The 12,105-nt window shown below is 50.0% G+C and overlaps 1 protein-coding gene across 1 annotated transcript in view; it reads left to right on the plus strand.

Moving 5' to 3' along the window:
- Window positions 1-361: 361 nt before the first annotated feature.
- Window positions 362-12,105, plus strand: part of ARHGEF39 (Rho guanine nucleotide exchange factor 39) — a 77,540-nt gene continuing 65,796 nt past the window's right edge. The window contains exons 1-2 of the mRNA XM_082261469.1: window positions 362-388; window positions 6,667-6,826. Coding sequence (XP_082117595.1) covers window positions 369-388; window positions 6,667-6,826 — 180 coding nt within the window. The 5' untranslated portion in view covers window positions 362-368. The remainder of the gene's footprint in view (window positions 389-6,666; window positions 6,827-12,105) is intronic.

Here is a 12,105-nt window from a genome sequence, read left to right on the forward strand (position 1 = left end):
AGGTATATACAGTATATAGATGAGGAGTATATACAGTATATAGATGAGGGGTATATACAGTATATAGATGAGAGGTATATACAGTATATAGATGAGGAGTATATACAGTATATAGATGAGAGGTATATACAGTATATAGATGAGGAGTATATACAGTATATAGATGAGAGGTATATACAGTATATAGATGAGGAGTATATACAGTATATAGATGAGGGGTATATACAGTATATAGATGAGGAGTATATACAGTATATAGATGAGGAGTATATACAGTATATAGATGAGGAGTATATACAGTATATAGATTGGTCGGTAGGTGTCGCTGTGGAGAGAATATTTCGGTCATGTGACCCGGAAGTGATTGGATGGAGCGGCGGGAAGATCGGTGAGCGGAGAGATTCGGGGTGACGGTGAGGGGAGATAGAGGGGGGGAGGGGAGGAGAAGGGGGCGGGGTGATCCTCTAGGGGAGATCGGCGAAGATGATGAAGAGAGATCAGTGCGAGTCTATGGAAGGCGGAGACATCCCGGCCCCGCCCCTTCACATTACAGCCTCTCCGATTCACACTAAAGCTCCTCCCTTTTATATCACAGCCACTCCCCTTCACACTAGAGCCCCTCTCCTTAACATTACAGCCCCTCCCCTTTTAATCACAGCCCCTCCCCTTCACATCAAAACCCCTCCCATTTACATCACTGCTCCACCCCCTTCACCTTACAGCCCCTCCCCTTTACATTATTTCTTAACCACTTCACTTCACAGCCCCTCCCCTTCACACTACAGCTCCTCCCCTTCACATCACAGCCCCTCCCCTTTACACTACAGCTCCTCCCCTTCACATCACAGCCCCTCCCCTTCACACTACAGCTCCTCCCCTTTACATTACACCCCTCCCCTTCACACTACAGCTCCTCCCCTTCACATCACAGCCCCTCCCCTTCACACTACAGCTCCTCCCCTTCACATCACAGCCCCTCCCCTTCACACTACAGCTCCTCCCCTTCACATCACAGCCCCTCCCCTTCACACTACAGCCCCTCCCCTTCACACTACAGCCCTTCCCCTTCACATCACAGCCCCTCCCCTTCACACCACAGCCCCTCCCCTTCACACTACAGCTCCTCCCCTTTACATCACAGCCCCTCCCCTTTACACTACAGCTCCTCCCCTTTACATCACAGCCCCTCCCCTTCACACTACAGCTCCTCCCCTTCACAACACAGCCCCTCCCCTTCACACTACAGCTCCTCCCCTTTACATCACAGCCCCTCCCCTTTACACTACAGCTCCTCCCCTTTACATCACAGCCCCTCCCCTTCACACTACAGCTCCTCCCCTTCACACCACAGCCCCTCCCCTTCACACTACAGCTCCTCCCCTTTACATCACAGCCCCTCCCCTTCACACTACAGCTCCTCCCCTTTACATTACACCCCTCCCCTTCACACTACAGCTCCTCCCCTTTACATTACACCCCTCCCCTTAACACTACAGCTCCTCCCCTTTACATTACACCCCTCCCCTTCACACTACAGCCCTTCCCCTTCACTTTACAGCCCCCCTTCGCATCACAGCCCCTCCCCTTCACATTACAGCACCACACCTTCACAATACAGCCCCTCCCATTCAAATTACAGCCCTTCCCTTACACATCACAAACCCCCTTCAGATCACAACCCCTCCCCCTTCTCATCAAATTCCCTCCCATTCACACTACAGCCCCACCCCTTCACATTATAGGGCCTTCCCCTTCGTATCAAATCCCCTTCCATTTATGTTGCAGCCCCTCCCCTTCACATCCCAACTCTTCACAGCCCATCCCTCTTCATATCATAGCACCACCCCTTCACTTTACAGTCCCTCCTCTTCACATCACAGCCCCTCCCATTCACACCACAGCCCTTCCCCTACACATCATAACCCCCCTTCAGATCACAACCCCTCCCCTTGCTCATCACATACCCTCCCATTCACACTACAGCCCCACCCCTTCACATTATAGTGCCTTCCCCTTCATATCAAATCTCCTTCCATTCACGTCAGAGACCCTGCCCTTCACACTCTTCATAGCTCCTCCTCCTTCATATCATAGCACCACCCTTTCACATCACAGCTCCTCCCTTTCACATCATATTCCCACACCCTGCCTGTTCCAGCCCCTCCCCATCACATCACAGCCCCTCCCTCTGCTGTCTCTGCACCATACAGGAAGAGCACAATGGTGCCTGAGGGCGATCATCGTCTCCCCTTCCCTCCCCCATTCCTGCTCCTTGCTATATATATCTCTACACCCTGCAACCGAACCGCGACCCGCACTGCGTGTGATTCCGTCAGTCTGAACATAGATATCAAATACTCCAGCCGCCCCCATACAAAGCTAGCCGACAACTTAGCTTGTTCTGGAATCTTCTCCTTTATTGAACAGTCACACAGAATTTATATACAGCATGGACCTCCCCCTCCTGATCAGATTATCACACACAGGTCAGGGGTTGCCTGATACATTATCATATGCAGATGAAATTGTATACAGAAATAGAATTACCTGAACTAATTATCTAACCATCTGGACAGAACAATATGTGAGTTCATTAACAATTAACAATGGGACAGACAGGCTTACCAGAATCCACATCACACCTCAATACACAGACAATAGGAAGAGACCACCAGTGACAGACTGTCCGTCTCTGACATTGAAGAACATGGAACAGAGGACAATGTGATTATCTCTACCAATCAACATGTTCAGAATCAAACCGGCCCGGAATAATCTTCATATTTCTAGAGATACATGACTGATAAACATCGCTGTCCCATTTATAGCAATCCAATCCACATTCTCAGTGTCCATTAAGTACTTGTCTTTCACTCCCAGTGACGGTGAGTCCCATCACCCCCCCCTCCTCCTCTATATACACCCCCCTCCTCCTCTATATACACCCCCCTCCTCCTATATATACACCCCCTACCTCCTCTATATACACCCCCCTCCTCCTCTATATACACCCCCCTCCTCCTCTATATACACCCCCTCCTCCTCCTATATACACCCCCCTCCTCCTCTATATACACCCCCCTCCTCCTCTATATACACCCCCCTCCTCCTCCTATATACACCCCCCTCCTCCTCTATATACACCCCCCTCCTCCTCCTATATACACCCCCCTCCTCCTCTATATACACCCCCCTCCTCCTCTATATATACACCCCCCTCCTCCTCTATATACACCCCCTCCTCCTCTATATACACCCCCTCCTCCTCTATATACACCCCCTCCTCCTCCTATATACACCCCCCTCCTCCTCCTATATACACCCCCCTCCTCCTCTATATACACCCCCCTCCTCCTCTATATACACCCCCCTCCTCCTCTATATACACCTCCCTCCTCCTCTATATACACCCCCTACCTCCTCTATATACACCCCCTCCTCCTCTATATACACCCCCCTCCTCCTCTATATACACCCCCCTCCTCCTCTATATACACCCCCCTCCTCCTCTATATACACCCCCCTCCTCCTCTATATACACCCCCCTCACCCCCTCCTCCTCTATATACACCCCCCTCCTCCTCTATATACACCCCCCTCCTCCTCTATATATACACCCCCCTCCTCCTCTATATACACCCCTCCTCCTCTATATACACCCCCCTCCTCCTCTATATACACCCCCCTCCTCCTCCTATATACACCCCCCTCCTCCTCTATATACACCCCCCTCCTCCTCTATATATACACCCCCCTCCTCCTCTATATACACCCCTCCTCCTCTATATACACCCCCCTCCTCCTCTATATACACCCCCCTCCTCCTCCTATATACACCCCCCTCCTCCTCTATATACACCCCCTCCTCCTCTATATATACACCCCCTCCTCCTATATATACACCCCCCTCCTCCTCCTATATACACCCCCCTCCTCCTCTATATACACCCCCCTCCTCCTCTATATACACCCCCCTCCTCCTCTATATACACCCCCCTCCTCCACTATATACACCCCCCTCCTCCTCTATATACACCCCCCTCCTCCTCTATATACACCCCCCTCCTCCTCTATATACACCCCCCTCCTCCTCTATATACACCCCCCTCCTCCTCTATATACACCCCCCTCCTCCTCTATATACACCCCCCTCCTCCTCTATATACACCCCCCTCCTCCTCTATATACACCCCCCTCCTCCTATATATACACCCCCTACCTCCTCTATATACACCCCCCTCCTCCTCTATATACACCCCCCTCCTCCTCTATATACACCCCCTCCTCCTCCTATATACACCCCCCTCCTCCTCTATATACACCCCCCTCCTCCTCTATATACACCCCCCTCCTCCTCCTATATACACCCCCCTCCTCCTCTATATACACCCCCCTCCTCCTCTATATATACACCCCCCTCCTCCTCTATATACACCCCTCCTCCTCTATATACACCCCCCTCCTCCTCTATATACACCCCCCTCCTCCTCCTATATACACCCCCCTCCTCCTCTATATACACCCCCTCCTCCTCTATATACACCCCCTCCTCCTATATATACACCCCCCTCCTCCTCCTATATACACCCCCCTCCTCCTCTATATACACCCCCCTCCTCCTCTATATACACCCCCCTCCTCCTCTATATACACCCCCCTCCTCCTCTATATACACCCCCCTCCTCCACTATATACACCCCCCTCCTCCTCTATATACACCCCCCTCCTCCTCTATATACACCCCCCTCCTCCTCTATATACACCCCCCTCCTCCTCTATATACACCCCCCTCCTCCTCTATATACACCCCCCTCCTCCTCTATATACACCCCCCTCCTCCTCTATATACACCCCCCTCCTCCTCTATATACACCCCCCTCCTCCTCTATATACACCCCCCTCCTCCTCTATATACACTTTATTGTGAAAAGTATTGGGACGCCGGCCTTACACACACATGAACTTTAATGGCATCCCAGTCTTAGTCTGTAGGGTTCAATATTGAGTTGGCTCCGCCCTTTGCAGCTATAACAGCTTCACCTCTTCTGGGAAGGCCGTCCACAAGTTTTAGGAGTGTCTCTAGAAGTGCATTTGTGAGGTCAGGCACTGATGTTGGACGAGAAGGCCTGGCTCATAGTCTCCACTCTAATTCATCCCAAAGGTGTTCTATCGGGTTGAGGTCAGGACTCTGTGCAGGCCAGTCAAGTTCCTCCACCCCAAACTCACTCATCCGTGTCTTTATGGACCTTGCTTTGTACACTGGTGCGCAGTCATGTTGGAACAGGGAGGGGCCATCCTCAAACTCCTCCCACAAAGTTGGAAGCATGAAATTGTTCAAAATGTATTGGTATGCTGACACCTTAAGCGTTCTCTTCACTGGAACTAAGGGGCCAAGCCCAACCCCTGAAAAACACCCCCTCACCAAAATTCCTCCTCCCCCACGTCATAACCCCCCCTCCCCCCACACCATAATCCCCCCTCCACCAAATGATTTGGACCAGTGCACAAAGCAAGGTCCCTAAAATTTGCAGTAGAGGAACTTGACTGGTCTGACCTCAACCCGATAGAACACCTTTGGAATGAATTAGAGTGGAGACTCTGAGCCAGGCCTTCTCTTCCAACATCAGTGCCTGACCTCACAAATGCTCTTCTGGAGGAATGGTGAAACATTCCCATAGACACTCCTAAACCTTGTGGACGGCCTTCCCAGAAGAGGTGAAGCTGTTATAGCTGTAAAGGGCAGAGCCAACTCCATATTGAACCCTACGGACTAAGACTGGGATGCCATTAAAGTTCATGTGTGTGTAAAGGCCGGCGTCCCAATACTTTTGGTAATATAGTGTATATAGAGAGGGGTCCCAATACTTTTGGTAATATAGTGTATATAGAGAGGCGTCCCAATACTTTTGGTAATATAGTGTATATAGAGAGGCGTCCCAATACTTTTGGTAATATAGAGTATATAGAGAGGCGTCCCAATACTTTTGGTAATATAGTGTATATAGAGAGGGGTCCCAATACTTTTGGTAATATAGAGTATATAGAGAGGCGTTCCAATACTTTTGGTAATATAGAGTATATAGAGAGGCGTCCCAATACTTTTGGTAATATAGTGTATATAGAGAGGCGTCCCAATACTTTTGGTAATATAGTGTATATAGAGAGGCGTCCCAATACTTTTGGTAATATAGTGTATATAGAGAGGCGTCCCAATACTTTTGGTAATATAGTGTATATAGAGAGGGGTCCCAATACTTTTGGTAATATAGTGTATATAGAGAGGGGTCCCAATACTTTTGGTAATATAGTGTATATAGAGAGGCGTCCCAATACTTTTGGTAATATAGTGTATATAGAGAGGGAGGTGTATAGTGTATACAGGGAGGGGGAGGGGGTGTATAGTGTATACAGGGAGGGGGAGGGAGGTGTATACAGGGAGGGGGGTGTATAGGGGGAGGGGTGTGTATGTATTCTGCAGCTGGGAGACTCTCGGAGAGTTGGGATCGCAGTGCACAGAGGAGCCTTGGGGTGGCGCTGCAGCTTTCACTTAGAAATGTGTGGAACTGAACCCCTCCCCCTCCCATATTATTGGTGAATGGTTGGGTATTTTTCTGCTTGGTGTTTCGGGAGCCAATCACTGTAGAGGTTCTCCTTCCTTGTATCCAGGTGGAGATCAGGGGATCCTCTGGGTGGGATGGAGGCTGGCCGGACAGAGAAGACGGTGGAAGAGCAGAGGCAGCGCTGGGAGAGGAAGAGAAGTCGCACAGCCAGAGATCTTCTGATGACGGAACGGCAGTACCTGGAACAGCTGGAACTCATCAACAAGGTGAGGTCCCCCTCCCCCCATATTCTTCATGTATTGTCATAGAGGAAGGTTGGGATCTCCTTGTCATAGATGGAGGTTGGGATCTCCTCATCATAGACAGAGGTTGGGATCTCCTCATCATAGACAGAGGTTGGGATCTCCTTGTCATAGACGGAGGTTGGGATCTCCTCCTCATAGAGGAAGGTTGGGATCTCCTCCTCATAGATGGAGGTTTGGATTTCCTCATCATAGACACTGTGACAGTATTCACCGTCACTGGAATTTAAAGACAGATAAGTAATGGTTTGGATTTCTTCATATTTGTCAGCAATATCTCCATATAGAAATATAAAGATTTATTCCCATTTGCCATGAAATCTGTTCTTCCTAAATGCTGTGTATATTACATATCTTTCAATGTCAGACAGGTTTTCCTTTTGTTGTGTATTGGGAGGGAATGTGGATTGCCCTGTCTCATTGTTAAGTGTTAATGACCTCCCATTGTTCTGTCTGTCTGCCTTAAGAGAAACTTATAGGAATGTTGATTGGATGCTAAGGGGGAGGGGGGATTGTCCCACATTGTATATTTTGTACACTGTATGAGAGTGTAAAACTCTGTTCCTATTGGATGGTGAATATTATGTCCAGTCTTCAACAAGGTCCATCTGGGCGGTAACTTTGTGGGTGAAAACTGTATATAAGTCTTGTTCAATAAAGTTGTGCTGAGTTCCTTCACCCTCAATCTAGAGTTCTGTCTCTTATTGGGGGAATCTGCGGCAAGGGATTGCTATGTCCTCCATACTCCCTTAGAGAATCACTGAGCTCTTGTAAGAGCTTGTGTAAGAGCTTGTTCTGCTGCACTCTCTGGGGAAAGAGAGGTTCACCCACAGGAACCTGGAGCCTTGTCATAGGTCCAGGGTGGGTAGGAGATGCCAAGACCCCAACCAAGCTGTGGCGGTTCGTGGGGTCTGAAATGGCTACGGTGTCTGGTGGAGTGCTTGGAGCCCTCGGGAAGCACTAGGAGCATCTGTCAACGGAGGTACCCGGTCAGGGGTGTCCTGTTCCGTTACAGACGAAGGCTGGGATCTCCTCATCATAGAGGAAGGTTGGAGGTTGGGATCCTCTTGTCATAGATGGAGGTTGGGATCTCCTCGTCATAGACGGAGGTTGGGATCCTCTCGTCATAGACGGAGGTTGGGATCTCTTCGTCATTGATGGAGGTTGGGATCCTCTTATAATAGATGGAGGTTGGGATCTCCTCCTCATAGAGGAAGGTTGGAGGTTGGGATCCTCTTGTCATAGATGGAGGTTGGGATCTCCTCGTCATAGACGGAGGTTGGGATCCTCTCGTCATAGACGGAGGTTGGGATCTCTTCGTCATTGATGGAGGTTGGGATCCTCTTATAATAGATGGAGGTGGGAATCCCCTTGTCATAGACGGAGGTTGGGATCCTCTTATCATAGACAGAGGTTGGGATCCTTTTATCATAGACGGAGGTTGGGATCCTCTTATCATAGACGGAGGTTGGGATCCCCTTGTCATAGATGGAGGTTGGGATCCCCTTATCATAGATGGAGGTTGGGATCCCCTCCTCATAGACGGAGGTTGGGATCCCCTTATCATAGATGGAGGTTGGGATCCCCTCCTCATAGATGGAGGTTGGGATCTCCTCGTCATAGACGGAGGTTTGGATCCCCTCGTCATAGACAGAGGTTGGGATTCCCTTGTCATAGATGGAGGTTGGGATCTCCTCGTCATAGACGGAGGTTTGGATCCCCACATCATAGACAGAGGTTTGGATCCCCTCGTCATAGACGGAGGTTGGGATCCCCTCCTCATAGATGGAGGTTGGGATCCTCTCGTCATAGACAGAGGTTGGGATCTGTGACAGAACCGGCCCATAGTCTGTCGGTAGGAGGCTTGCGCACAGTCCCCTCCAAAACACACAGTGACAGTGGGTTCTGTCACAGGATCCCCTTGTCATAGACAGAGGTTGGGATCCCCTTGTCATAGACGGAGGTTGGGATCCCCTTGTCATAGATGGAGGTTGGGATCCCCTTGTCATAGATGGAGGTTGGGATCTCCTCGTCATAGACAGAGGTTGGGATCTCCTCGTCATAGATGGAGGTTGGGATCTCCTCGTCATAGACGGAGGTTGGGATCTCCTCGTCATAGACGGAGGTTGGGATCCCCTTGTCATAGATGGAGGTTGGGATCTCCTCGTCATAGACGGAGGTTGGGATCTCCTCGTCATAGACGGAGGTTGGGATCTCCTCGTCATAGACGAAGGTTGGGATCTCCTTGTCATAGACGGAGGTTGGGGTCCCCTCGTCATAGACGGAGGTTGGGATCCTCTCGTCATAGACGGAGGTTGGGATCCTCTCGTCATAGACAGAGGTTGGGATCTCCTTGTCTTAGACAGAGGTTGGGATCCTCTCCTCATAGATGGAGGTTGGGATCCTCTCCTCATAGACAGAGGTTGGGATCTCCTCATCATAGATGGAGGTTGGGATCTCCTCGTCATAGACGGAGGTTGGGATCCCCTCGTCATAGACGGAGGTTGGGATCTCCTCGTCATAGACGGAGGTTGGGATCTCCTCGTCATAGACGGAGGTTGGGATCTCCTCCTCATAGAGGAAGGTTGGGATCTCCTCCTCATAGATGGAGGTTTGGATTTCCTCATCATAGACACTGTGACAGTATTCACCGTCACTGGAATTTAAAGACAGATAAGTAATGGTTTGGATTTCTTCATATTTGCCAGCAATATCTCCATATAGAAATATAAAGATTTATTCCCATTTGCCATGAAATCTGTTCTTCCTAAATGCTGTGTATATTACATATCTTTCAATGTCAGACAGGTTTTCCTTTTGTTGTGTATTGGGAGGGAATGTGGATTGCCCTGTCTCATTGTTAAGTGTTAATGACCTCCCATTGTTCTGTCTGTCTGCCTTAAGAGAAACTTATAGGAATGTTGATTGGATGCTAAGGGGGAGGGGGGATTGTCTCACATTGTATATTTTGTAGACTGTATGAGAGTGTAAAACTCTGTTCCTATTGGATGGTGAATATTATGTTCAGTCTTCAACAAGGTCCATCTGGGCGGTAACCTTGTGGGTGAAAACTGTATATAAGTCGTGTTCAATAAAGTTGTGCTGAGTTCCTTCACCCTCAATCTAGAGTTCTGTCTCTTATTGGGGGAATCTGCGGCAAGGGATTGCTATGGTCCTCCATACTCCCTTAGAGAATCACTGAGCTCTTGTAAGAGCTTGTGTAAGAGCTTGTTCTGCTGCACTCTCTGGGGAAGGAGAGGTTCACCCACAGGAACCTGGAGCCTTGTCGTAGGTCCAGGGTGGGTAGGAGATGCCAAGACCCCAACCAATCTGCGGCGGTTCGTGGGGTCTGAAATGGCTACGGTGTCTGGTGGAATGCTTGGAGCCCTCGGGAAGCACTAGGAGCATCTGTCAACGGAGGTACCCGGTCAGGGGTGTCCTGTTCCGTTACAGACGAAGGCTGGGATCTCCTCATCATAGAGGAAGGTTGGAGGTTGGGATCCTCTTGTCATAGATGGAGGTTGGGATCTCCTCGTCATAGACGGAGGTTGGGATCCTCTCGTCATAGACGGAGGTTGGGATCTCTTCGTCATTGATGGAGGTTGGGATCCTCTTATAATAGATGGAGGTTGGGATCTCCTCCTCATAGAGGAAGGTTGGAGGTTGGGATCCTCTTGTCATAGATGGAGGTTGGGATCTCCTCGTCATAGACGGAGGTTGGGATCCTCTCGTCATAGACGGAGGTTGGGATCTCTTCGTCATTGATGGAGGTTGGGATCCTCTTATAATAGATGGAGGTGGGAATCCCCTTGTCATAGACGGAGGTTGGGATCCTCTTATCATAGACAGAGGTTGGGATCCTTTTATCATAGACGGAGGTTGGGATCCTCTTATCATAGACGGAGGTTGGGATCCCCTTGTCATAGATGGAGGTTGGGATCCCCTTATCATAGATGGAGGTTGGGATCCCCTCCTCATAGACGGAGGTTGGGATCCCCTTATCATAGATGGAGGTTGGGATCCCCTCCTCATAGATGGAGGTTGGGATCTCCTCGTCATAGACGGAGGTTTGGATCCCCTCGTCATAGACAGAGGTTGGGATTCCCTTGTCATAGATGGAGGTTGGGATCTCCTCGTCATAGACGGAGGTTTGGATCCCCACATCATAGACAGAGGTTTGGATCCCCTCGTCATAGACGGAGGTTGGGATCCCCTCCTCATAGATGGAGGTTGGGATCCTCTTGTTATAGACAGAGGTTGGGATCTCCTCGTCATAGATGGAGGTTGGGATCCTCTCGTCATAGATGGAGGTTGGGATCCCCTTGTTATAGATGGAGGTTGGGATCCTCTCGTCATAGACAGAGGTTGGGATCTGTGACAGAACCGGCCCATAGTCTGTCGGTAGGAGGCTTGCGCACAGTCCCCTCCAAAACACACAGTGACAGTGGGTTCTGTCACAGGATCCCCTTGTCATAGACAGAGGTTGGGATCCCCTTGTCATAGACGGAGGTTGGGATCCCCTTGTCATAGATGGAGGTTGGGATCCCCTTGTCATAGATGGAGGTTGGGATCTCCTCGTCATAGACGGAGGTTGGGATCTCCTCGTCATAGATGGAGGTTGGGATCTCCTCGTCATAGACGGAGGTTGGGATCTCCTCGTCATAGACGGAGGTTGGGATCTCCTCGTCATAGACGGAGGTTGGGATCCCCTTGTCATAGATGGAGGTTGGGATCTCCTCGTCATAGACGGAGGTTGGGATCTCCTCGTCATAGACAGAGGTTGGGATCTCCTCGTCATAGACGAAGGTTGGGATCTCCTTGTCATAGACGGAGGTTGGGGTCCCCTCGTCATAGACGGAGGTTGGGATCCTCTCCTCATAGATGGAGGTTGGGATCCTCTCCTCATAGACAGAGGTTGGGATCTCCTCATCATAGATGGAGGTTGGGATCTCCTCGTCATAGACGGAGGTTGGGATCCCCTCGTCATAGACGGAGGTTGGGATCTCCTCGTCATAGACGGAGGTTGGGATCTCCTCGTCATAGAGGAAGGTTGGGATCTCCTCCTCATAGATGGAGGTTGGGATTCCCTCATCATAGACGGAGGTTGGGATCTCCTCGTCATAGACGGAGGTTGGGATTCCCTCATCATAGACGGAGGTTGGGATCTCCTCATCATAGACGGAGGTTGGGATCTCCTCGTCATAGAGGAAGGTTGGGATCTCCTCCTCATAGATGGAGGTTTG

Source organism: Pelophylax lessonae (genome assembly GCF_965119305.1).
Source record: "Pelophylax lessonae genome assembly, chromosome: 1".
Taxonomy (NCBI): Eukaryota; Metazoa; Chordata; class Amphibia; order Anura; family Ranidae; genus Pelophylax; species Pelophylax lessonae.